The sequence below is a fragment of the Aspergillus fijiensis genome (genome assembly GCF_003184825.1).
Source record: "Aspergillus fijiensis CBS 313.89 unplaced genomic scaffold BO72scaffold_1, whole genome shotgun sequence".
Classification (NCBI taxonomy): domain Eukaryota; kingdom Fungi; phylum Ascomycota; class Eurotiomycetes; order Eurotiales; family Aspergillaceae; genus Aspergillus; species Aspergillus fijiensis.
Genome location: NW_024468977.1, coordinates 15,400 through 40,603, shown reverse-complemented (window position 1 = coordinate 40,603; position 25,204 = coordinate 15,400). Strand labels below are relative to the sequence as shown.

Sequence of the window (25,204 nt, the reverse complement as noted above, 5' to 3'; positions counted from 1 at the left end):
TCGATTCCTTAGTAAGACCGCATACATATCATTAGATTAAGTATATTTACTTTGTTCCTATCTAACTCCTCTGAAAACGAGCCATCACTTAGTAATACGGATATCATATCTTAAGAAGAAGTCCAACCCTTGGTTCGAACACTAGTTGCGTGCATTAGACTATACCGTCCAGGAAAAAATAATGAGTTGGTATCCGGCGGGATCTGGAACCCACATACAAAAATTACCAACCCTGAAATGATGCTGCCTAAAGTCTTGTCTTTCTTAGGACTCCACCCGGAGACCAGCTCATCGTACTAGCTAACCACGAGTCCAGAATAACTGCAAAGATTCGTCACTGGCAGTCATGAACCGAATGACATTCGATATTGTACAATATCACTAAAAACTACCTTGGCTGGCCGTAAGACAGCCACTCATTCAGAAACCTCTTATAACCGTCTGACCATCATTGCCGGCTCTCATCTGTGTTCCATAATCAAAGAAAATAATCATATTGCCAGAACTAGAAGGGAATATTCAGTATAAATTAAGAAACGAAAAGGAGTAAAGTATGGGTCCAGGATTCATGTTCGCGTTTTGTCCGAAGGATAACCCGTCGAGAGAAAACCAAGTTAACAGACGGTGATAAACAGACCGAGACTATGGCTTATGGTTAGCTGAAGGTCTCTCAATAGACGTTCATCAGAGTATACTCACGGAGATGGGTTATAGTCCTCGAAGAAGTTGAGGTAGGTGTTGCCGGTTCCCTTCATTTCATAACCCACGGTTTGACCAGCCGGGCACGAGAAAGAGGCAACCAAGTAGGAATTTCCGGGTGAAATGGTGATTTCTCCATAGTCCTGTTTGACCGACGGAGCGGTGTTATAAGTGGTCTTCAATCCAGCAGCAGAGGTCAGCTGAGAAAAGTCAACCTTGCCGTCACCACTGAAGGTGTAATCAGAGGTCTCAAGGTCCTCCTTGTTAGGGAACAAGAAGATGAGGCTGCATGTCTTGCCGGAGTCAGAAGATGGGATATCAAAATTGAAGATGGTCGACACTGTGGACGAAACGGTGCCGAAGAGCTGAGAGCCATAGGCGGTATCAGGGGTGGAGGAGTTGACAGGAACAATGAGATGAGGATACTCATAGTCACCAGACAGATCAGTCGGGCAGCTGGCAGCGCCTGACCGAGTAGCGGAAGCTGATGATTGAGTACTGCTGGCGCCTCCGGATGTTCCTGAGGGAGCAGGTTGAGTGCTCGCAGGCTGGGTTCCGGTGGATTTAGTACCGGCAGGCTGAGTACCAGCGGGCGAAGTGCCAGCGGGCTTGGTGCCTGCAGGTTGAGTTCCACCAGGTGCAGTTCCAGCGGGCGGAGTACCGGCGGGCGAAGTGCCTGCAGGTTGAGTCCCACTAGGTGCAGTCCCGGCGGGCGGAGTACCAGCGGGCGAAGTGCCTGCGGTCGGAGTTCCACTAGGTGCAGTGCCGGCGGGCGTAGTGCCGGCGGGCTGAGTTCCACCAGGTGCAGTTCCGCCGGGCTGAGTTCCAGCGGGCTGAGTGCCTGCAGGTTGAGTCCCACTAGGTGCAGTGCCGGCGGGCGGAGTACCGGCGGGCGTAGTGCCGGCGGGCTGAGTTCCACCAGGTGCAGTGCCGGCGGGCTGGGTTCCACCAGGTGCAGTTCCGCCGGGCTGAGTTCCAGCGGGCTGAGTTCCAGCGGGCTGAGTTCCAGCGGGCTGAGTACCAGCTGGTTGAGTGCCGGCAGGCTGAGTTCCACCGGGCTGAGTAGTATGAGGGACACCTGGAACACTAGTTCCAGGAATTGGGATCGGAACAGGAACAGGCTGGGTACCAGCAGATTGAGTCACGCCAGGCTGACCGGGCCGAGTGCTAGCGGGTTGGGTGCCAGCGGGTTGGGTTCCACCAGGTGCAGTTCCGCCGGGCTGAGTCCCAGCGGGTTGAGTTCCAGCGGGCTGAGTACCGCCAGCGGGCTGGGTGCCAGCTGGCTGAGTTCCTGCAGGCTGAGTTTCGGCGGGCTGGGTGCCAGCGGGCTGGGTGCCAGCGGGTTGAGTACCGCCAGCGGGCTGAGTTCCAGCTGGTTGAGTGCCAGCTGGCTGAGTTCCACCTCCGGGCTGAGTGCCAGCGGGCTGAGTTCCTGCGGGTTGAGTGCCGGCAGGTTGTGTGCCGGCAGGTTGTGCACCCTGAGGAACGCCAGGAACACTAGAACCAGGAATTGGAATCGGCACAGGAACACCAGAAGTTCCTGCTGCGCAATTGGATTGCATCACGGTAGTGGTGACGGTAACTGTCTGAGCGGAGGCACATCCAGTGCCAGGCACTGGTGCACTGGAGACAGGTCCACCCGGTATGGAAGCAGAAGATTGACCTGGGGAAACCCCGCCAGGCACGGGTGCACTTGAAGCAGCGCCACCCGGAATGTAGGAAGATGATTGACCTGGAAGAACCGAGCCGGGTTTGCCAGACTGGCCGGGCACCTGAACCGATGACACTGCCGTAGCTGTGCCGCCGCCGCCACCAGCACCAGCACCGGAACCCGAGCAAGAGTCGGCGGCCAGCGTGATGCTCGAGCAACCAGTCACCGCGGAGCTCTCAGTGGTGTAGATGTTCAATTCACCGTTGTCACCCGTCTGGCATGCCACAAATGTAGAGTCGCCCTGGTACTCCAGCTGACCGCCGGACGAAATTGAGAAGCCAGTCTGGGCGGTAGAACCCAATTCACACTGGAACTGGGTCACAGAACCTGTCGACGTACAACTGATTAGCATTGTTTCTCGCTTTAGCATCGTCCGATTTCAAGACTTACTGGTCACGACACAACCACGTCCGCTGCTGTCAGTAATCGCACCGTTCGAATCGATGCAGAACGAGGCTGCAGAAAGACCACCACCGAGGCGATTCTGGCCATCACCAAGTTGGCCTACCGTGCCAGATGCGGCGCCCGAAGCAGTCAGGTGGAAGCAACATGAGTCGGCGCGGCTGACGAGGGCATTTCCTCCAGCAGCGAAAGCTGCGAGAGTTGCAAAGTTCTTCATCCTTGTACTAGCGAGCTTGGTCGGCAGCTAGGGGGTGAATGGACTGGACGGCTTCCAGTATGGTGCAAGGTCGTTGTTATGACAAGAACTCAAAAGCGACGTTCAGGGCATGTGCAATTCTTTATAAGAGATAGTGGACACAACCAGGAACGTCATACTATCTGTTCCGACACAACAAACAGGTCCCAGGGAACACGATCAAGTACCTCCACATGTAGATCGAGAGCATTGAAATAGACCGCAGCTAGTTGCAATGACTCTGCAGGGTCGACGAGACCATGGGCCCGATGAAGGGCCACCATGGGCCCAGCCAGACATGGCCGACGAGCGAACAGGCAGTCAGCGAATTGGCCGGCAGTCTCGGGTCTGGACACTGTCGTGGGTCGGCAAGAGCACTAGAGTAAACGTCATAAAGTCCTGAGTATTGTGGATATGAGAACCCTTGTGAGTGGCTCTTGTTTGGTAAGTAAGGCAGTACTGCAAAAAGGCAGCCGAATTAGTGGCCGGGGTATCTCAGGGCTTCTTCAAGCTCGGTGGAGCCGGCCCCATCAAGCGGTGCCTTTGGATCGGCCAGATACCCTGCCTTGATCGATGAGCTCCCGATTGATGGGATGTGCAGCGGGTCAATTGCGACTCTGTGGCAAAATAACATACCATCCACGGGTTTTGTCCGCCGTTCAGCGACCCATAGCAGGATCCATATCTGCCTCGCATCAGGAACTGGACATTGGCGTTCCCAGGAACGTGTTGTTTCTATTCATATTCACCCACTTGACAGGCAAGCAGAAACCCATCATCACGGAGCATATAGTGGGATACGCTTTGTGTGTATGGAGTATAGTCAAAGTACGATACGCGCAAGAACAAGCAAGTCCGCGTAATGGAAGAGTGCCTTCCGATCAATGCCATATGGCAAGTGGACGACGGCAATGTTGGATTCCTCTTCGAAGACGTATTGCATCATTCCTTCCGTGTACAGGCCGTGTTTGGGATGAGTCTCTTCCACCATGGTGTGCGGAGTAGTGCGATGACCAACAATTCGGCTGGACAGGAGGTTTCCGTCAGAGACATCAACAGCCTAGGATAGGCGAGATTCCCACCCGTCTGCATGTCATCATGGGATAGTTGAATGTGATTGCAGCATCAGAATTCCGGTATGGAGGGGGTGCGGGGTGTGTGGGTGTGTGGGAGGGTGTGGATGATGTGGATGAGATGAATCGGGGAGAAGAAAGAGTTTCAATCCAGTTGAGTTCGCTTCATCTGAAACAGACAGGAAAGCCAAGTGACGGAGACACCGGAACTCATTCGGTGGAGTGGGAGGAGTGGGAGGAGTGGGACTCTCAGCAGGGGAAAAACAGGGGATGCAGCCACTCATCGGCCAGCCACATCAGCCATTCTTCTGCAAGTGGGCCATGACGAAAGCCACAGCCAACGGCATTGCTTCTGGTTGGATTGTTTTGATGGGGATGTGCATTGCATTCATCATCGCCATCATCCAAGACTATTTTTATTTCTCAACTGCTCATCTAATGACAATCGCTAAGAATTATCTCAATGCCCTTGTTCAACGCCCTTGTTCCATTCCATATTTCTCTGTTTTCTAGGTAGAGGCTGTGTCGATCGACTTACTACGTCATTCGCAATTGTGTGTATGGCGGTGGTTGTCTGCGCGCTACAAGCTCACAGCACAGTCTGAGCGAGGATGCATTGTAGAAAAAAGAGCAATTGAGTGTCATGTACAGTACACAGACCATACAGCCCTGTGCGTCTGGGCTCCATAAGGTTTAGCCTAATTTTGAATGGTGGATGTATAGCTTCAGTTCTTAATTCCGCCTTGAGCTTTTTATGCATAACGTCGCATACTATTGTTTTGCAAACCATTATATGAAGATGATATTACATATATTCGAGACCTGGCAGAGTCCTCACATGCTCCTCTAGTGAAGCTACTTAGCTACCTACAAATTAACTCTGATTCCCAGTTGACTGACACAAGTAATACTTAGATTGTCTCTACATCTACACATGGAGTTGGACATCCAAAGCAGTACGAATGGTTGTCTTAGATGGTCTTCTTTTCCTACTGAATATAGATTTCACTTAGTTTTTTTTCCCCTATTAAAGCCCAAAGTGATTTAGCATTGGACGTAACGTTATAGCACTTCGTAATGTACATACACTGAGAATCTCAGCTCTTCCCCGCGCACAGGGACCGTTACGTATGCTTCTGCCATCATGACCCCCTAGTTCAAGTAGGTCCTTCCCATTCGATCCATCATCCCACTGGATGGTAATCTGGACAGCCGAAATGGTACAAATTCGCAGATTCCTGCCGGCAGGTCTCGGGTTTTCAAACTGGATTTTGACCAGCCATTCTAGCCTTTGGAGTCAAGAATACCGGACCCACACTATCCAGGACTCTCAAGTGCCAGAAGGGAAGGGAAACTTCCATCGGCTTATTTAAGAAAAAAAATACACAAAAAAAAAGAAAGAAGTATCACATCCGATCCACCCACATCTTTGAACCTGTCCGCTCGAGAATTGACAGCCGTCACTGATTCCCAAGCCAGTCTTCCCCTCTCCATGGACCGTGGATAGACCATGCGCTGCATAGTTCTCTCCCCTACTACAAGATTCTGTCAAGCGCATAAACATGGGGAGCTGGACGAGAAACATTGCATACGAGTAGCATGTTGGGGAAACGCAATTGTGCTGTACTCATACGAGCCGATTCCCTTCCCCTCCCTCAGCATGTCTTACATGCATGGTCCACTTGTCAATGGCTCGTCATAACAAGACAAGTATCCGTACTCGTACTCAGTAACTCACGCTGATCGGTTGACTGTACCTGCCTGGAGAGACTATGGGTTGCCAATTGCTCCGTCGATTGGATGGAACAATGGGCGGAGAGTGCCATCAATCCATGGATAAACAACACTGACGTCGACGCCAGTTGCAGATCACTTCCACTAAGACATGTATTTCCCGCACTGTAGGAATCAGTATTGCAGGAAGGGGTACGCAAGCGATTCTCCACCTACATGCAGGGAATCATAAACTTGTCGTTCTAGCTTGACTTACAAATATCAAAGACTAATTGAGAGGTGAGGTTGCCCAACCTAGGTCAATTGCATGGAGCTTCCTACGGCAACAAAACTATGTTATGTGGCATTGGCTGGATTTCAGCGAAACAGGTGCCGTGATCTGCTTGTTCAGATTGTTGGATGAGGATGAATAAATCGAGCAAGAAGGTTCGAAGGCGTTGAGTCATGACCGCTGATGCACGAGATAGAGTAGCATATTCTACGTAGATGGCGCCTCCAGGGTCGGGTTCTGGGATAATCGAAGGGATGTTGAGGGTGAAACGTAACCGTATAACCATCTCTTACTGTCTGTAAGTACTCCGTAGAGCCCAATACATCCAATAATGGAAATGCAGTCAGAGAGCCCTTGGTCCTTGATCTTGGACGTTCAGCGTTATGAGCATACCACGAGGTACTGTATGCTCAGTCATGAAGCTGAAGTCCAGTATCTACAGAGAAATTCCTCAATGCAGTATATCAATGTGAGAAAAAATGAATATATTTTCCCAATCACCATGCAATATACATAATGGGTATCTGACTTCCAATTGCAATGATTTTTTTTATTGGCCTACCTCATGCGCGCGGCCTTGAACTTACTCACACGCCTAGGAGCCTCTTCTGTTTCGAGAGGGACAATTTCGGGCTCTTCGTCAACGAATCCGCCTTGTTCCTTGATCATGCGATTGCGGATTTGGTAAAATTCAGTAGCAATCTCCTTCCGATGCAGTTGTTCATCGAGCTCGTCTGGTTCCGGTGCCACGGCGGACGTCTGCGAAACCTCACGTTCAACAAGGGTATCTGCCAGAATTTTGCCTTCTGGGCCTCTGGGTGCGGGGTCTTCCTCGGGATCAGCTGAGATTGGCTGGGAGAAGGGTTTAGGCTCCGCTGGCCTGGCAGGGAAAAGAGGCAGAGAGGATGGCGCGGGAGAGGGGGTGCCAGTCTTGCGTAAAGACGAGCGAAGTTCGACGGGCCGGGAAGGGCCAGCTGAAGTCTCTGACGCAGTGGCTGGGTTGACTGCGCTGTCGTCCGTTCTCCGGGCGCTCTTGAACCGAGAGACTTTCTTCGGTGCGTCTTTAGTTACTGGCTCCTTTGCAACAGGCTCTGTACGTTCAACCACAGAATCTGCAAGAACAGGTACAATAGATTCACGAACTGGGACAACCTTCTTATCCTGGGTCGGAGGCTTCGGGGCCGGAGCAATGTCGAGGTCGTCAGCAAAGGCAACCTTCTTTTTCGGCTTCTTCTCGAGCACAGGTCCGGTGCCTGTCTCGGTGGTCTTCTCAACACGAACCACACTGGGCTGCTCCAACTCCGCTTTGACATCAGTTGGGAGAGAGTCGGTGTTCTTGCCAATGTTCCACAATCCTCGCGCGTTCAGCTTGGCTTCCAACTCTCGCATTTCGCGGTGGTAATCCTCATCAAGAACACGTGTCGTAGTTCTCCCATATTCGTCTTCCTCCTCTTCGTCATCGTCGTAAGGGTAATCATCATATTCTTCGTCCACAGAAACGTCGCTTGCATCCTCGTCAAGTTCCAATTCGGCCACGACCGCTCCAACTTCATTCAGGCTGTACTGTAGCATATCGCGCCGTAACTGGGCATCCTCTGGCGATTCCTCAATGCTTGCTGCAAGACGTTGGTACTCTAGGAGACCAGCTGCATCCATTGAGGGAGGCTTAGGGTTGTTCTCGGGAGTAGTCGCTTCTGGCATTTCCTCCTCCTCAATAGCCTGGGGATTTACCTCCTCCACCTCGATTGCAGTCGGAACTTCTTCCGTAGCGGGTGCTTCCGTAGTCCTTGCAGCATGCTGCGACGAGTCTTGATGTGCCGTATTCACATTCGCCGTGTCCGGTATATCGCTGACACCGGCTTTTTGCAAGATATTCAAAAGCTCAGAAGCCTGGCTGCCCGGCGTGTTTGTTGTGCTCGAGACGATATTACCGTTTTCGTCAAGTTCTTCAAAAATCTCAGTCATCGGAAATTCGGCCGTACTATCACTCGGTAGTTGCTCCTGTGAGTCCAGCGCATACAATTCGTTCTCTGCGGCGCGTAGTCTTTTCTCCATTGTCGCAACATTTTGTTTGACATAGTCAATGCGTCTGTTAATCAAATTGACCACCTGTCCTTTGGTGCGCGTCACGCCTTCTTTCTCGCCCAGTATCACCTTCACTTCTTCCTCAGTGACCAGCGATCCGCCGAGGCTGTGGCCCACGCTAAGGAAGTCTTCGCGATCCGCATCTTCAGGTAGATCATTTATCTCCTCTTTGAGGCCGTCGTACTCTGCCTCCCAGGTGCGCCAGTGGTAGAGTGAGTCCTGGAGTTTCAGGATATTGCCTTCGAGTTCTAGGCGCTGGCGCTCGAGTTCGTGTAGCTGGCTGTCGGGTACACCCATGATTATGTTCATAAAATCGAGTCTCGAGAATCTACCGAACGAGTGACTTGGACTGAGATTCAGGATAAGTTGTCTTTTACCTGAATAAGGAAAGTTTGTGTGAATCAAGGTCAAAGACCAAAGGTGGACGGAGAGAGGAGTTGGAGGCGGCGGCGGCAAAGAAAAAAGTTCCGCCGCGGAACAATGGGCGGAATGCCTGATTGGCCCGTGCGGGCAGTTGGATTAATCACCCGTCATTTAGGCTTCACTGCTGCGACACCTGCGGTCTGTTCAACACTTACTCTGCTCCGCCTTGGGTCTTAATCAGATCTGCGAGCTGTCAACTATGCCTTCTGCCCGGGAAGCTATGGCCAACCGCGGGGATGATGACGGTATGGTTGTTTGCCCTGCATCGGAATCCCCCTTCAACTTGTGCTAACCAGCTCTCTTTAGAGGTGTGCCCTGTCTGCAAATCCTCGCGGTACTTGAACCCGGATATGCAGTTCCTTATCAATCCGGAATGTTATCACAAAATGTGCGAATCGTGTGTGGATCGCATATTCTCGTCAGGCCCGGCAAACTGCCCCGTCGCGGGTTGCCACAAGACGCTGCGAAAGGCTCGGTTTCGGAAGCAAACGTTCGAGGATATCAACGTGGAACGAGAGGTGGACATCCGGCGCAGAGTGATGCAAATGTATGTCGTCAAGCCATCTTCCCGGTGACCTCGCAGGATACTGATACTGTCCGCAGTCTCAACCGCCGTGAAGAGGAGTTCGACTCCAAACGAGCCTGGGACGACTTCCTCGAACAACGTGAGGAGATCATCGCAAATCTCGTACACGGCACCGATGTGGCCAAGACCGAAAGTGACCTTCAGAAGTATGCTTCAGAGAACATGCGCTCGATCCGCGCCAACCAAGCCCTCGAAGCGCAGGAAGCCTCGTCTTTCAAGGAGCAGCAGACACATGAGCAGGAACTGGCCCGTCTTCGCCGAGAAGCCGCTAAGCAAGAATACGAGAACGAACGGCGGGAGCTACAGGCCTCTCGGGAGGATGTTCTCGCTCGTCTCGCAGCAGGGCGACCTGGCGACGCTGCGGCTATTGCGCGCGAAGGCAAGAAGGTGTTGCTCAAGAAATCATCTGCTCGGCGAAGTGAGGAGGACCGGATCCGACAGAAACAGGCTGCTCTCCGGAATTCGGATGCTAGGAAAGCTGGTCAGGGAGGACTCACGGCTGATAAGGCCGACATTGCTGGCGATTCGGGCTTGATCAAGGGTCTCAAGAAGATCGTGACTCCGGAACCCGAAAAGCCTTACGACCCATTTGGTGGCATGGTTCCCAACAAGCGCGACTATTATACTTTGCGCGATTTCTATCCGTCAAGCTATCTTGACCCTATCCGACAGGACACTCGTATGCAGGCAGGCGGGTACGATCTGCAGGAGTACTACTCTCGTACATTGATGGAAGCTTTCGCCGGCTTGGGCTGCTTTATCGATGAGGAGGTGGCACAACGTGACGATGCAGGGTCTCTTGGGGTCCCCAGACCTGCCGCCACTCACGTGGCTGCCCAGGCGGCAGTTTCAAGTACGGGTACTCCAGAAGCCAGCTGACTGGCGTTATACATAGACTGTTGAGCCCGCTGAAGAAAGTGTTCCCTGCTGTCATTTCTGCGCTTCTACTTCGCAGCGAAGGTAGCCTCACCTGGGTTGTTGTACATAATGCATAGCGATGGCGTTTTGAGGGATTTGGGTGTTCCATTGGGGTATAGAAATGACGGTCGTGATAATGGATATGATTGATCTAGGTATACAAAAAAGGCAAAGCTAACACAAACTCAGAAGACACTATTTAACAAGGTCAAGAACATCGACTTGTAGTACATGGAACGTAATGTACAAGGCTCGCCACGAGCACACCCATTTAGAACTTGCCGCCGGTAATCTCCTCTGCAAGCTTCTTGATTCTGCCCTGAATGGCGTCCCAGCGAGCAGCTTCGCTCCTGCTAGTCTCGTGGACAAGGCTGGAGACAGATTGGGGGTGGCCCAGGTTCCAGATGTTGTCACCCGCCTGGTGGTCGTTGCGCCAGGCCTCATTTTCGCCCTCGGGGAAGACCTTCTCAATTTCGGCTGCGAGCTGTTCCTCGGTAGTGATGAATTGCCGTGCATTCACGTACAGATCGTGCAGGTTGCTTTGGCGCTCGGCAATCTTAAGTCTTTCTTTCTCCTCAAGTTGAAGCCGAGAAGAGCGCAGACGAGATTCTCGACCAGGATCCGGCAGCACCTGCATGCGCTGGGGCAACATGGCTTGGACTACCGACGTCTGAGTCAGCCTCACGTCCTTCCTCGCACGCTGTCCCATGATCATCTCCCGGTATCGCTGCTTTTGCTCGCTTTGCTGCTTCATGGCTTCGTCAGTAGCCTGCTTGCGGGCGTGCAGCTCCAAAAGACCCTCCTTGAGATTCTTCCTCCGCATATTAGCCATCTTCCTCTGGTGTTCGCGGTACTCATAGTCCGGGTGGTTTGGGTTGAGCGAAATCTTCTTGGGAAGAGGCGTAGCGGCGTGAATGTACGCCTCCGTCGGCTTGTCCGTGCGGCGGGCAGGAAAGATCTCACGGGGAACCGGAAGGGTACCCTTTACGCGGGGCTTAGAGCGTTGTTCGGGCTGAAGAACTCGAGGAACGTCGATGAAACTGGGAGACTCGGGTCCGACTCGCAACGAGACCGATGAAGCGAAGCCGCGGAACTGCACGGTGGCAGTTCTGCAATTGCGAAAGAGGGCCATGATAAAACAAGGTCGCTCAATTGTCTGGGGATGTTTGGACAATATCAAATTGGGGGGGTATCGGGAGGTATTTTGCAAAGGGACTCGATTAGAAGAAGGCCCACCGCAATCAACCGACAACCTGAACCGATACAGAGATCCTGAAAGGACTTATTGGCAAGCGCGGTTCTGCTGCGGAAGTTCGGACAGAACGAAACGATTTTCCTGATATTGGTCCGTGCACCGCTTAGCTTGGCGCGCGCCAATGGCAGAAAAAAAAAATAATTTTCCCGCGCTTGAAACTTTTTTCTTCTCTTTCTTTTTCTTTTCCTTCTTGCGCTCCGCCATTTTTTGTTTTACAACACTACTTTCTTGTGAACTTTTCTTTTCAAAACTTCTTGAGGTACTCTTGGGAGGTGTTTTCATCATGGGTACCGGAAAGAAGGAAGCCACTCGTAGAGAGCGGCAGGGGAAGACTGGGGATGGCATGGGAAATGTTCGCACCAAGGGTGAGAACTTCTACAGGTAAAATAATGGCAAAGATCCCTGCTACTGAATGCTGGACTAACATATCATGACAGAGATGCGAAGAAGGTGAAGCATCTGAACATGTTGAAGGATGGAAAGCCTCGACGTAACGCTGAGGGAAAGATCACTGTGGCTGCTTCATACCAATCTCGAGATGCTCCGGTCGCTAGAATCGAGCCCAACCGTAAATGGTTTGGCAACACGAGAGTGATATCTCAAGAGGCTCTGTCGTCTTTCCGCGAGGCGGTTGCCGAACGTGCTTCCGACCCCTATTCAGTCTTGCTCAAGACCAACAAGCTTCCCATGAGCCTAATCAGAGATGATAAGGGCGCCAATGGGTTGAAGCAGCACGAGGCCAAGATGGCCATTGATAATTCTCCTTTCAGTGATACCTTTGGGCCCAAGGCGCAGAGGAAGCGCGTCAAGATGGGCGTTGCCTCTTTGGAGGACCTGGCCGGCGAAACCGTCAAGATGCACGACGCTTACGTCGAAAAGACAGACCATGCTACTCATGAAGATGGTACCTTGGTTGTCAACGGTGATGATGTTGCAAAGGATGACAACTCCGGTCTGGCAACCACCGCCGTTGAGTCAGTCTTCTCCAAGGGTCAGAGCAAGCGTATCTGGAATGAGCTTTACAAGGTCATTGACTCATCCGATGTCGTACTTCATCTACTTGATGCTCGTGATCCCGATGGTACACGCTGCAGGAGTATTGAGAAGTACATCCGTGAAGAGGCTCCTCACAAGCACTTGATCTTCGTCCTGAACAAGTGTGACCTTGTTCCCACAGGTGTAGCGGTACGTCTACTTCTCTCTCGTGTTACTTTGTCCTTTCTACCCCTCGTTCTATCCTTTATGAAAATGGGTTTCGGCCCAATGCCATTGCTAAGTCAAGGCTTCTCCCTGCGACCTTGTGTCGTGTTTTTCTTCCTTGGGAGTATGTCTGTTACAGCTCTGGCAGATTGACGCTGATCCGCGCCGACCTTCATTCTGAAGCTAGGCTGACTGGTTTTCGTTTTGAATACCAGTCGTAAGGATCAAGCTGTGTTCTGTTTTTGAGTTGAGATCTGCTTCTACTCAATGAGTGGCCCATAGCAGTTCTCTTAGTAACATTTCACACATTTTCTTACCATGTCTTTCGTCCTTTTTTGCTTATTGCTGTTTACGCTATTGTCTTCATTGCAATACCGTTGGTGTTTACTTGCTAACGTGACACCAGGCCGCCTGGGTACGACACTTGTCGAAAGATTATCCTACTCTAGCTTTCCACGCCTCTATCACCAACTCTTTTGGTAAGGGTTCTTTGATTCAGCTTCTAAGGCAGTTCTCCTCCTTGCATTCCGATCGCAAGCAGATTTCTGTCGGTTTGATTGGGTATCCAAACACTGGAAAATCTTCCGTCATCAACACTTTGCGGAAGAAGAAAGTGTGTACTGTGGCCCCAATCCCTGGAGAGACCAAGGTCTGGCAGTACGTTACCTTGATGAAGCGGATCTACCTCATCGATTGTCCTGGTGTGGTACCAGCCAGCTCGAACGCCACTCCCGAAGATATCCTCCTTCGAGGTGTGGTTCGAGTGGAGAACGTAGAGAATCCCGAGCAGTACATCCCGGCCGTTCTCAAGCGAGTGCAGCCCAAACACTTGGAGCGTACATACGGCATCAAGAATGTCGAGGATCCTATCGAGTTCCTCAGTATCCTCGCTCGCAAGGGTGGTCGTTTGCTTCGTGGAGGAGAACCTGACCTCGATGGTGTCGCCAAGATGGTCATCAACGATTTCCTCCGAGGAAAGATTCCCTGGTTCACTCCCCCGCCTCACAATGCTGGTGGGGAAGATGAGGCGATCGAGGGCCGTGCTGGTCGGCTCGGAGAAATGAGTCGGAAGCGCAAGCTCGACGACACTACCTCCGAAAAGCCAGAGGACTCTAAGAAGGCGTCGAAAGAGAAGGCTCCTGAAACTGACAACGACGAATTCGAGGGTTTCGAGAGCGACGATGATGATGACTCGATCGCGAACCTTGAAATTAGCGATGAGGAAAGTGGCGAAGAAGACGATTAAGTGTTTTCATTGTCGAGATCCTTGTCAAAGACTGTCAATGAACCAAGTACTCCCGATGCCGTCTGTCATCTGGCATCAATCCCGAGACGTACACCCCTGGTGGCGCATGTCGCTCCACAACTTCCAGGGCGTATCCCGAGGTCTTGTCACACCTTGACTTTGGGTGGAAGTTGAAAGCCACTTGCGTCGAAGCGTCCATGACGCGAACTCCTTTGAGAACCACAACACCGTCAGGCCTCTTGCGCCTAGGACTGGTTCCGTACGAAATCCGCTGGCATGCTACCTGGACTGTTCTTGGCCAGTGCACATTATGCTTCAGCTCGGAGCATTGGTTGTCAGGCCGATCAATGCCTCAGCCAACTTGATGCCCATTATTTAAGATACCCACCGAGTGTTTTTACACGAAGACTTTCGAGAAATCCAAGCAATCAATAAATCAATCATCCTGAAACAAGGTGGTCTGATTCAAGAAAAGACTGGTTCTTCCCACAGTAATCCACCCGTAGACACTTTTCAATAGGGCAGATTCCTCACCGCCGACGGAGCTCACGTGGGGCTACCCCAGCCTCATTCGAGTGCCTCGTCTCCGTAGCAGCTGCCAGAAGATACCTTGCATTTCCTTAATATCATGACGCATTAATCTAGGCTATTTATTCGGCCTTTCATGTATTTGTGTGCCCTGTGGATATGCTACTCTCCCCGTGACAATGGAGGATGAGGGCATGTCCATTGTTCCCTATGGATCAGGCAATCTCGATGTTGTGCTGTAAGCCAGCTTTCTTCGTTCCCCCTTCTCTCCTAGTCGTTCAGAGAATAGAGATCCTAATGTGGGGGACTATCTTGCTGCAGGCGACACAATGACTCGGTTGTGGTTTATGATCGCGACTCGCGGCAACTGGTTCTCCAAAACACCGCGGATCGGAGGGGCAGTGACCTCGATCTGACCGACTGTCCTTACTGCCATCGTCCTTTGCATGAAAATGGGTCACCCCAAGGTGATCATGAGAATAGCCCGGGCGCGCAGGCGGAATTCATCAATCCTGACTACTTTCGACTACTACATGCTAGCTTACCTGGCTCTACGGACTCGTCCAATCCCCCATCCCCTCGCCGCCGTCTCGTTCAGCCAGCTATCGCGGACGGTCCGACTAGTGATCCTAGCTATCCAGAGACCGGCGTCCATACCAGTCAGGGAATCTCGTCGGCGGCCTTTACACAGGATTACTTCAAGAAATTCTTTGTCGAAGAGACGGTTCTGGGCAAAGGCGGCAAGGGGGTTGTTCTTCTGGTCAAACACGTACTGGACGGTGTCTCACTTGGTCATTATGCCTGTAAGCGAGTCCCTGTCGGAGATGACCATGAGTGGCTTGAGAAGGTATTAGGTGAGGTACAGCTTCTACAGCACCTTTCGCACCAGAATCTCGTCTCCTATCGACATGTGTGGCTGGAAAATGCAAAGATCACTACCTTTGGGCCCAGTGTGCCATGCGCGTTCATACTTCAGCAGTATTGCAACGCGGGGGACCTCCACAATTACATCTGCGGTGCAGTGCAGACTTCTACTACAAAACAGCAGCTCAAAGAGCGTCTGAGAAGAAGGTCAAGGGGTGGACTCGATCCTGAGAACGATCTTGGGGCGCTGCGAAAGCTCCAATTCGAGGAAATATATTCTTTCTTCAAAGATATTACTTCCGGAATCCGTTATCTCCATGCCAATGGCTATATCCACCGTGATCTCAAGCCTCATAACTGCTTGCTGCATAAGACCAGTGACGGGATCCGGGTCCTAGTCAGTGACTTTGGAGAGGTTCAGGCTCAAGATTCAATCCGAAGGTCGACTGGGGCGACAGGGACTGTTTCTTACTGCGCACCAGAAGTTTTACGACGAGAATACCCCGATGGTCCTTTTGGGAACTTCACCTTCAAGTCCGACATCTTCTCTTTGGGGATGATTCTGTACTTCCTCTGTTTTGCGCAACTTCCTTATAGCAATGCAGACTTGATCCACGAGGAGAAAGAAGACTTAGACCGACTTCGTGAAGAGATCAGTCAATGGTCGGGATTCGACTACGCTAGACGCATGAGACCCGAACTCCCCGAACAGCTCTACATATTCCTCCAGCGCTTGCTGTCCGTGGACCCTGATCGCCGACCTTCAGCAGAAGAAGTTCTTAATGGTCTCCAGGCCGGGGCTAATGTCAATGAAAACTTCCGCTTGAAGCGAGCCAGCCCGGCCAGCCCAGATATGCGCCCCAGCTCCCGGATTCACCCGGTAGAAAGTCCGTCTGCTGCATCCTATACTCGCCAGGCCCTGTCGCCGAATAGGACCCTCACGAGACCGCCGCCGAGTGTACGGCGGAGTTCTGCATACGATAGTACCAACACGGACGCTGCTAGAGCCGAATCTACATCCACCTCTCTTGGCCCGGAACGAAATCTCATTTTTCGCCCGCGTTTCTCGAGTACTCCCTCGTCCTCACTCACACCTGCCCACCATCCTCCTGAGGAACATCGCCACGAAGTGGCCCCCCATGACAATTCTGACACAATCGAAGAGCCCCAGCAACAACACCTACTGCCACCGCCTCCCCCACGTCACTGGTTCTTACAAAGATATTTCCCGTTCCTCGAGCCTCTGACAACTTCCGTAACTAATTGGCAGCTTGGGATCACAATTTTTCAACTGGCCACGTTCCTTCTCAAGATACTCTCTATACTTCAACCCTGCAGCCCGTTGACTGTCAACCCCTGGGTCGTTTATCCCCTACTGTTAGTGGCGGCGGTCAACTTCCCAGCGACAAGCTTTGCCAGGCAGTTGGTCTCACTGATGTTGCATCTCGTGGTTGTAAGTCTATGTATGCAGATGGATGCGCTTTGTTGGAGAACGTACAGGCGGTAATCTCGTACCAACCCGAGGGCCTTTCTTCTGGGTTGATGCTCGTATCCGGAATGGAATGACACAGAGACCAGACTGCGAAAGTAAGAGGGGTGGCATCCGATGCCTCGGTGCATGGCTTCACATGGTATTTTGAAGATGCGCCTGTAGTTGACGAAATTATGTGCCCATGACCATTGAATGCATTGATAGACTGTTCAGGGTAGTCACCGCGAATAATCTCCTTTTCTGCGAGCGAATCTCTCACCACTAGAGGCCGGGATCCATCGCAGTGGTATAGAACGTACGTTAGAAAGCATGACCTTCGTCGATAGGGACAATATACTAGGTGCTTTGTCCGGTCAGCTGGAGCTCTCCAGCTTTGATAGAGTTATGGCATGAAGCAGTAAGAAAGGGGCTCAAGAAATTGAGCGGCTATTCAGAGGCAATGATAATACACAAGAGTCAAGCTACAGTGCCGCCGCACTGGCTGGACTGAAGTACTGAGTACCCTTTCCAAGGGGTTCACAGTAGGAAAAGCTACTTCCGTTTCCGGAATCCTGGTAGTTACCGAACAATTTCTAGTAAACCTCAAGTGGTTACAGCCATATACATCAATGAACTTGGAACCTACTGGATGACTTCAAGGTTATAAGACTGGAAGCCGATGTCTCATGCAGTGCAGCTACCCCGCTACGCGGCGCTGTTCCCGTCTCATTGGTCATCTCGCATCATCCTCGCATGGCCCATCTGACCAGCTCTTGTATACGCACGGGTACATACACATTCATATAAAACAAAGCTGGTGGAAAGCTACTGAACCTGTCTATCCCGTTCGCCTTTTGTTTATTTCTCCCATGATACCTGAGTTCCTATCCTCAACCACCTCTCCCCGCACTGACAATGTTCCCCCAGTCGGTTTTGGTCTTCTTTTTCCTCTTGTCCCTGCCTTTCTTGTTCAGTTACCACGTCATCTGGGGACTTAATTGCTGGGTCCTTCGTCAGAACCACCTTGAGCGCACCAGGAGAGGCTTGTCGGTGCTTTGAGTGATCTCTTCACACGAAGGCACAACCACGCCGCCGATATTTTGGATCTAATTGCATGCGACAACCTGATAGATGCACTGCCTCGTGTGCTGTCAGAAGTTTACGAGCCGTTAGGCACTCGACTGTTGTGCTTCCTCTATACGAAGCTTGCCTTTGCGTACGACATGACATGCAACAGCCCTGAGACTTTGAGCATCGAGAGCTATTGGTGGGTCATCAGACGAGGATCGAGGCGGTTAGGGCGCTTTCAAATAGAAGATTGCGGCGCTTGGATGCTGGTTCTGAGAACCTTGAAGGAGAAAGGCATTTCCTCCGCGGAACCTAAGTGCTTGCATCAACTTGAGCTTGGCCACTACCCGTGTGCTGTGCTCACATCCTGCTTATACGCCGCGCAGTCTTTCGCTGAGCCATCCTCCAATGATCTGTTTTATGGGGTGGCAATGCTTCGAGCCTGATCCCACACGTTCCTTCTATCTTCACAAGGCGATTTCGATTATGGAACTGTGGCTCAGTTAAAGGACCTTGCTTTGAGATTACTCTTGAATACATTGCACCTTCGGGGCAAAGAACTTGATTCATGTACACGTTCACGGCGTATTTATCTCTATCTTCATGTGCAACTTAGCTCGCTCAAACATCAGCGCATAGATCAACGGGCAATATCCGGCAACTTATAGCCTCGGCCGGATAGTCTGGCCGCCCTCCCAGGATTCTCCCGCCTCCAGCGTCTGCCACCCAGCGACGGAGCCGGCCTCGACACAGATCATGTTCTTGTAAGCCTCATCCGGTCCGAAGTCGGCCATTCCCTTGGCCTTCTCGATCCAGGGGTTCCACACCACAACATCGGTCAAGGCTTCCCGGGTAATTGAGAACAAGGGCTTGTCATCCGAGACCGTGGTAACCTCGATCGGAACCTTTGGGTCAAGGGACTTGTACACCCGATCGGTCTCCTTATTGATCTCAACCGCAGAGGAGGCTTCCATCTGGACGGCGCCACCTTGGGTCTTGTCGACATACTCCTTGGACTGGAGGTTCTTGACGCGGACCTGCGAGATGTCCTATACGCCCTTATGTCAGTCTCTCCCCTCGCAAGATACTTGCACTAATCAGGGGGTTCGCTGTGTGAAAACGCACCTCAATGCTCAGATAAGTGTGCAGCAGAACCTGGAATTCGAAGTTCTGCTCGCCCTTGTTCTGCACCTGCAGGGAGGTTTCGAGACCCTCCTTGGTCAGGGTGACACTGTACACCAGACCAAACTGGTAAGGCCACGCCTTCTGGAACTCTTCGCTCAGCATAGGGTGCGACAGACCGAAGTCCAGCTTGACCGCATCATCGCCTTCCTTGCGGTCTTTTCCGAGGGACTCGGACGAGGACTTGCCCAGAAACTCCCAGTTCGAGTTCCGTGCGAAGCCGTGTTGCGGGAGGGAGGACGTAGCGTGATTCGAGGGGGGAGGACCGAAGACCTGCAGTGAGCCACAGCCGCGGCACTCGTTAGACAACGGTTGTTCTGTTTGGGGGATTGAAGGTCGCTGGGATAGAACTTACCGGGAAGACCACGGGGATACCGCCGCGGATGGGCTTGGAGCCATCCAGGTGAGCCTTTTCGCTGACGAACAATTGCTCCTTCCCATTGGCAAGCTTCCAGGATGTGACGGTCGCTCCATACAGGTGGACGGTGACTGACTCGCCGGTGGGCAGGGTGGCCTGGACCTTGTTGTCGTGGAAGTTAACGGTGGGCTGAGGGATGGAGACACCCACCCCGATGGCGGAGGGCTTGTTGGAACGATCCATCTTCGTAGAGGAAGAATATATCAGATATTAGTTGCTTAGGGGAGGAACTAGTCAGTAAGGGTGACTCGAATGCGTAGCAAGACAGCGTTTCTCTCACCTCTGCCTGTTATTCAATGCGGGGGGACTGTTGTTGGATGCGCCTGAACGGGCGGGGCAGCAGCGTCACCGTGGGGCCCTTCTTGGCTTAGGTCAGCATAACGCTATGCGGATAACTCCCTGCCTATTTTAGATTTATGCTGCATAGTGCAGGATATCCAGGACGCTTCATATTGTTACCAAAACAGACATGTTGCCTCCACTGGAACCAGCTTAGACGATCTTGAGGCTCTTCACAAGAAAGAGCCTGTCACTACTGCTGTTTCAGTCACATGGGTCATTAAGCGGAATGACCGCCGCTATTGTTGGTCTATCCAGCATTCCAACCCATCCGCAGTCTCACAAGTACGGCAGACGTCCGATCTGGCAACATCTGCTCTTTGCGTTCAAGAGCTAACGAGAGTATGTTAGAAATGATCTAACACAGCTTAGGGCTTTTCGGGAACTCATCAGCTGAGAGAGTACAGTATGTTGATTGGAGCAATCGTCATCAGCAACAAAAATGGTTGATGATTGCACCATCAGAGCCCGCGCGGGGTCGGTGTTGACATTACACATACTTCAAAAGTACTGAAGATGCACTGCACTCTGATCACATTTCTCTAAATTTCTCGCTTTGATAAAGCAAGTATCTCATTGATCAACGTCCAGCCCAACATGACCATCACTGTGACAATCACCGCTCAACAACCTGATATTCAGTACGCCCCCGACGTGAACAAATGGCATGCTCGCACGGCGCGTCGCTTACGCACTGAAACCCTTCCTACTGAGCTTCCTTCTGGCTTTCCGGCGAAGCTCGAGTCGGATCTGGTCTGGGAGGGCAAAGACATCGCAGAGCGGTATAACTGGACGTACGTCCTGACCGAGGCAGATCTCGAGGAGATTGACGCTGCAGTGCTGCATTTCAAGTGTACGTGCTCGCTTAACCCCTACCTTGCAGATATATCTCGTTGGGTTCTGTCTGAAATTGCTGCTCATAGCGTTGAACAAACCCCTTGGTTTCATTGATCCGGAGACCTTCCCTCTACCTGCGCTGCACTCAACGTTACGTGATATCTCGCAGGAGCTTCACAACGGACACGGATTCAAGGTTGTCAGTGGTGTGCCGGTCGACAAGTACTCGCGCGAAGAAAATATCATTATTTACGTGGGACTCTCTGCACATGTTGCCCCGATCCGCGGTCGCCAGGACTCGTCCTATGATGGCACACCGGCAGACGTGATGCTCAATCATATTAAAGACTTGAGCACCCAGGAGCAGAGCAAAGGCCGCATTGGGGCGCCAGCATATACCACCGACAAACAAGTCTTTCACACCGATGCGGGGGATATCATCTCCCTGTTTGCGCTCAATACGGCCGCGGCGGGCGGCCAGAGCAAGCTGGCCAGCAGCTGGCGTGTGTACAATGAATTGGCGGAAACGCGACCTGACCTCATCCGTACGCTCGCGGAGAACTGGACTCTTGACGGGTACTAGATAGCTTTTGTGCAATCAACTTCAAAACATGAGGGTGCATTTGTGCTGACTTTACATGGTGACAGGTTCGGCGATCCTCAGAACCCATATCATGAGCGCCCGTTACTCTTTCATCAGCCAGCTACTGGCAAGCAGCCTGAGCGCGTCCTGATTCAATATGCGCGACGCAACTTCACTGGATTTCAGGACCTGCCCAGGTCCAAGAATATTCCTCCGATCACTGAGGCACAGGCGGAGGCCCTCGATTCGTTGCACTTTTTGGCCGAGAAGTACGCAGTCGGGCTTGACTTCCGCAAGGGTGACATTCAGTACATCAATAACCTGAGCATCTTCCATGCCAGAGATGGGTTTCAGGACACCCCGGAGCAGCAGTGAGTATTCGCCTTCTATGGTCTAGGCTTGTTTTAGCAATCGGCTGATATATTATCAAGGCGCCATCTCGTCCGCCTCTGGCAGCGCGATCCCGAGTATGCATGGGAAACCCCCGAGCCTTTGGTTAGAACTTGGAAGCAGCTATATGACGGAGTCACACCTGAGGCTCAAGTCTTCCCTCTGGAGCCTTATATCAGGAACTCGGCGGCTGGGGGCAGAAAGGAGTAGGCATGTGTGCTGGTGCTGGATAATGTTGTTGCGGGTTGGCAATTCCGTTATCCCCCGGGCCTTGGCTCAGACATATATAAAGAACGATATGCAGCGCTGTACAATATGTGCAATGTTGATTGTGGTGATATGCAGTCCAGCATGGTGGAAAGGTTCTCTGACTGTAAAGTATCCAAGGCAGAGCATGGGCAATCTATTGAAGCATATTCTTGAGTTTTGGCTATAATCTAGCAAGTATAGATTCTAGGCAATAATTCAACCCTTTGAGGTCTTTTCGTTGGATTATCTTCGTAAACTTCCGGCGTCTGTAGGAGTGCCGCACTGTCTATGTCACTGGTGGTAATGCTCACGCGGAAATAAGGTCTCGTCTTTCCCATGGTACGGACAAAAATTGCTAGCCCTACAACTCATTCCAGGCTCCACCCGCCATAATTTTTTCTTAAAGGATTCGATTTTTCTTTTCTTCTGCGAAGAAAATTTTTATGAGAAAGATATTTGTTCTTGTCACAAATCCCAATGTCCTTGAGTCTCGCCTGCAGTCGCAGGTTTTACTTTCGACGGCCCTATACGGCATTAGCGGCGCTCGACCGAAGTTGCGATAAATCCAGCACATCGCAACTCAAATGCAAGAAGCACCACCATAAATCGAAGATTGCATGGAATTGAGGGCATCCTGGGATCAATGGCGGTTTAGGGAAGATTTCTGTCAAATTAGGTTCGCGATAGATGGTTCCTTGGTGGCAAATTGAGGCGAAAACTCGGTTCCAGGTGTTTGAATATTATCCGTTGAAACATTGACCCAATAACTACAATGGCCCAGATGGTCCAGTGGTTCTCAGCGCCAATCTTCTAGTGGTTAGGATCCAACCTTCCCATTCTCATAGGATTAGGTTGGGACGCGAGTTCGAGTCTCGCTTGGCGCAATTCTTTTTTGTATTTTTCCGGCTCTGATCCAGCCAGGTCCGCTGGTAACACCCTTGTGGTTTGGGTGTTCTTTTTTATCCTCTTTACAGCGTACGTCGGTTGTCTTTTTTTTTTAATGTCAATGTCTACTTAGGCAGGGTAGTTGGTTCAGATAAATCTAGATATGCAGGCATGGTGACATGTGCTGCTCATTAGGTTTTGCCCTCCCGTGGTTAACTTTTGTCTACTGTGTATATATTTTAGTAGTGCCGGGATCATTCGCACCAAACATCCCGTGTCACCATCACAAGATGGGGATGGCAGATTACGATAATGGCACAGGGCCCCTGAGATATGCATTGTCAAATCCACTTAAAATACACCTTAAATTGACAGCATGACCATACTTCACTAGCCACCCTGGTTGCCTTCTCACCTCCTCGCTTGAACCTTGAACATCCCTTCAACCGTTCAAAGCACGTCCATAAGAATGACCGGCCGAGGAAGCGAACAATTTACGCATTGTACCAGTGCAATTCGATCGTACTTCATTTGCAAGTCCATCATGAATCTAGAGCACAAGTGCAATGTTTTGTGCCTGGCACTGAATCGCAAGTCAGGTCGAGAGTCGAGTCCATCCCCAGTTGTTCATCCCCTTGCGTCCTGTCGCCAACCCAGGCGAGGAATTCCGGACTCTCCGATGCGGCATGCAATCTCATCATCTCCCTCGTTCTGGGCGGTGCGTGTGGCGTCGAGGCTGGCTCGGAGTCTCTGCTTCACGTGCCGATAAAATGGCATTGCTGCGACAGGGCGTGCAAGGGCTGCTCCTGGTGGCCGATGCATTGCTATCTATATATGCCCCCCCCCCCCCCCCCACAGCCGCACACCACTCTGCCCCCCTGGCGTGACATGCGCCGTGCAAACACGGCGAGGAGTCCAGGAGCACTGGGGTTTACCCAGACTTTGAGAAGACGACGACATGGGCGACTTCTCACCCCCTCCATACCAGCTCCTCTCCGAGGCAATTATATTCTGGAGCGTCGCAACCGTGCTATACATTGGAAGGATGTAAGTATTAAAGACCCCCATTACGTGCACAGGGTATGTTCCTTTCATAGAGCCCTTACTAACCTACCAAGAGTTTCCCGTGTCATCGTAACCGGTTCGATCAAGCGCCTGTATTGTATGACGCAGCCAGGATTGTCAGGAATTCGTGAGCACTAACGCGCCTGATATAGCTGAGGATTATGTGATGAGCGTCACATTTGTAAGTCTGAGGCCCGCACCAGGAGAGAGGAGCGCTTGACTGACCCACTGGGTGAGGCAGTTGATCTATACAACATTGCTGGTTTTGATTCAAGTCTCCGCCCGCTATGCGTCTAATCTCGTCGATCCGGCACAATACGATGAGATTATGTCCAACCCACAAGAAGTGCGTGATCGTATCTTTGGGAGCAAGATCGTCATTGGCCTCGAGCAGTGCATGTTATTCTCCACCTGGGGGGTCAAGGTTTGCATGTTGACCATGTTCTGGCGGCTCACCCAGAATTTCCGGCTGTTGCGGATGTATGTCAATCTGATAGCCGCCTTCATCGCCGTCGGCTTCCTCGTTATCATGGTCACGTACTATGCCGTCTATTGCCGGCCATTCTCACAGTACTGGGCCATGCCGGTGCAGGACATGCAATGCGCGACCTACCAGTACTACTCCATCACCCAGGCAGTCTTCAACATCTCCTCCGATGCTGCCATGCTCGCGCTGCCATTTCCTCTGCTGCGGAAGGCCCAGATGAGGAGGGGAAAGAAAATCATGCTGGCGGGCGTCATGAGCTTGGGTGTCTTCACCATCGCCGCTGCGATTCTCAACAAAGTCTTCAATTTCGCCTCTCCCTTGACGACGACCTATCAAATTTGGTATATACGGGAGGCGAGCACTGCGATCTATGTCGCGAATATGGTTTGTCTGTCGCCCCTGATTCGGAGGGTGTTCAGCTCGAAAATGTATCAGAAGACAAATAGGCCGCATGGTCAGCATGCTCGCTGGCATGGCATAGATCCTTCCAGCGTATCGCGTTCCGCGCAAAGCGGGGGAAAACCGAGATACTGGCACCCGTTCTATTTCTCCCATACATACGAATGGAAACCCGACCAGTTCACCATGAGTGTTAAAGGAAAGCCCCACGAGGATAATCTTGTTGACCAACGAACAAGCGAGGAGGCTATCATCAGGACGACCCCCGGATATCCGGAAAGGACTCTAGGTCCGCATAGAGCCAGTTCCTATCGCTCTTGTGAGGACGAAGGTCAATACACGTTCGAGGAGGGAATAGAGCTGAAGCAAATTCATATGATAGCGTGAAATGCTAACGAGTTATTTACATCGCCTACCAGCCTCGAACTCACTCTGACGCAACAGAAGTGAGACGCATGGAGACATTAAATCTCGAAAATCCAGTATGTGATCCCCCCGGTACCAGAACACCACGAAAGACGCTCCACAAATCAGGTCTATGTGCTATGCGCAAGCAAGTTGCCACTCGCTCTGAAGTGTCATGGTCAGCTGCCTTTCTTCG

General features: G+C 51.7%; 9 protein-coding genes and 1 non-coding gene across 10 annotated transcripts; 6 read left to right on the top strand and 4 right to left on the bottom strand.

The window, feature by feature from the left end:
• Positions 1-457: 457 nt before the first annotated feature.
• BO72DRAFT_219 (putative GPI anchored cell wall protein) lies at positions 458-3,155 on the bottom strand. Its single transcript, XM_040939750.1, has 3 exons — positions 2,801-3,155; positions 700-2,737; positions 458-642 (listed from the first exon to the last, which is right to left on the bottom strand). Exons 1-3 carry the CDS (start codon positions 3,027-3,029, stop codon positions 615-617), a joined length of 2,295 nt encoding a protein of 764 aa, XP_040806515.1. The 5' UTR covers positions 3,030-3,155; the 3' UTR covers positions 458-614.
• A 3,434-nt stretch (positions 3,156-6,589) lies between these two features.
• BO72DRAFT_443366 (prefoldin-like protein) lies at positions 6,590-8,867 on the bottom strand. The gene has a single exon (XM_040943556.1). It carries the CDS (start codon positions 8,505-8,507, stop codon positions 6,684-6,686), a length of 1,824 nt encoding a protein of 607 aa, XP_040806514.1. The 5' UTR covers positions 8,508-8,867; the 3' UTR covers positions 6,590-6,683.
• Positions 8,750-10,098, top strand: BO72DRAFT_482168 (TFIIH/NER complex subunit TFB3; the record flags this gene model as incomplete). The annotated part of the gene is made up of 3 exons (XM_040947716.1): positions 8,750-8,878; positions 8,940-9,180; positions 9,237-10,098. The coding sequence occupies exons 1-3, from the start codon at positions 8,833-8,835 to the stop codon at positions 10,096-10,098; spliced, it is 1,149 nt and encodes a 382-aa protein (XP_040806513.1). The 5' UTR covers positions 8,750-8,832.
• Positions 10,099-10,264: 166 nt separating this feature from the next.
• BO72DRAFT_443364 (uncharacterized protein) lies at positions 10,265-11,434 on the bottom strand. Its single transcript, XM_040943555.1, has one exon. The coding sequence runs from the start codon at positions 11,267-11,269 to the stop codon at positions 10,409-10,411; it is 861 nt and encodes a 286-aa protein (XP_040806512.1). The 5' UTR covers positions 11,270-11,434; the 3' UTR covers positions 10,265-10,408.
• A 184-nt stretch (positions 11,435-11,618) lies between these two features.
• Positions 11,619-14,312, top strand: BO72DRAFT_443363 (putative GTPase NOG2). The gene is made up of 3 exons (XM_040943554.1): positions 11,619-11,773; positions 11,830-12,577; positions 12,999-14,312. Exons 1-3 carry the CDS (start codon positions 11,736-11,738, stop codon positions 13,836-13,838), a joined length of 1,626 nt encoding a protein of 541 aa, XP_040806511.1. The 5' UTR covers positions 11,619-11,735; the 3' UTR covers positions 13,839-14,312.
• A 133-nt stretch (positions 14,313-14,445) lies between these two features.
• Positions 14,446-16,980, top strand: BO72DRAFT_443362 (protein kinase IKS1). The gene is made up of 2 exons (XM_040943553.1): positions 14,446-14,604; positions 14,688-16,980. The coding sequence occupies exons 1-2, from the start codon at positions 14,546-14,548 to the stop codon at positions 16,735-16,737; spliced, it is 2,109 nt and encodes a 702-aa protein (XP_040806510.1). The 5' UTR covers positions 14,446-14,545; the 3' UTR covers positions 16,738-16,980.
• Positions 16,981-18,164: 1,184 nt separating this feature from the next.
• Positions 18,165-19,649, bottom strand: BO72DRAFT_418489 (D-hexose-6-phosphate mutarotase). The gene is made up of 3 exons (XM_040942633.1): positions 19,307-19,649; positions 18,895-19,224; positions 18,165-18,818 (listed from the first exon to the last, which is right to left on the bottom strand). The coding sequence occupies exons 1-3, from the start codon at positions 19,550-19,552 to the stop codon at positions 18,432-18,434; spliced, it is 963 nt and encodes a 320-aa protein (XP_040806509.1). The 5' UTR covers positions 19,553-19,649; the 3' UTR covers positions 18,165-18,431.
• Positions 19,650-19,833: 184 nt separating this feature from the next.
• BO72DRAFT_482164 (TauD/TfdA family dioxygenase) lies at positions 19,834-21,930 on the top strand. Its single transcript, XM_040947715.1, has 4 exons — positions 19,834-20,561; positions 20,632-21,121; positions 21,194-21,499; positions 21,560-21,930. Exons 1-4 carry the CDS (start codon positions 20,306-20,308, stop codon positions 21,726-21,728), a joined length of 1,221 nt encoding a protein of 406 aa, XP_040806508.1. The 5' UTR covers positions 19,834-20,305; the 3' UTR covers positions 21,729-21,930.
• A 636-nt stretch (positions 21,931-22,566) lies between these two features.
• Positions 22,567-22,651, top strand: BO72DRAFT_t4. The gene has a single exon. It is a non-coding gene; the product is annotated as a tRNA-Gly (tRNA).
• A 959-nt stretch (positions 22,652-23,610) lies between these two features.
• BO72DRAFT_366391 (uncharacterized protein) lies at positions 23,611-24,990 on the top strand (the record flags this gene model as incomplete). Its single annotated transcript, XM_040940790.1, has 4 exons — positions 23,611-23,699; positions 23,771-23,814; positions 23,870-23,898; positions 23,959-24,990. 4 exons carry the CDS (start codon positions 23,611-23,613, stop codon positions 24,988-24,990), a joined length of 1,194 nt encoding a protein of 397 aa, XP_040806507.1.
• Positions 24,991-25,204: the final 214 nt, after the last annotated feature.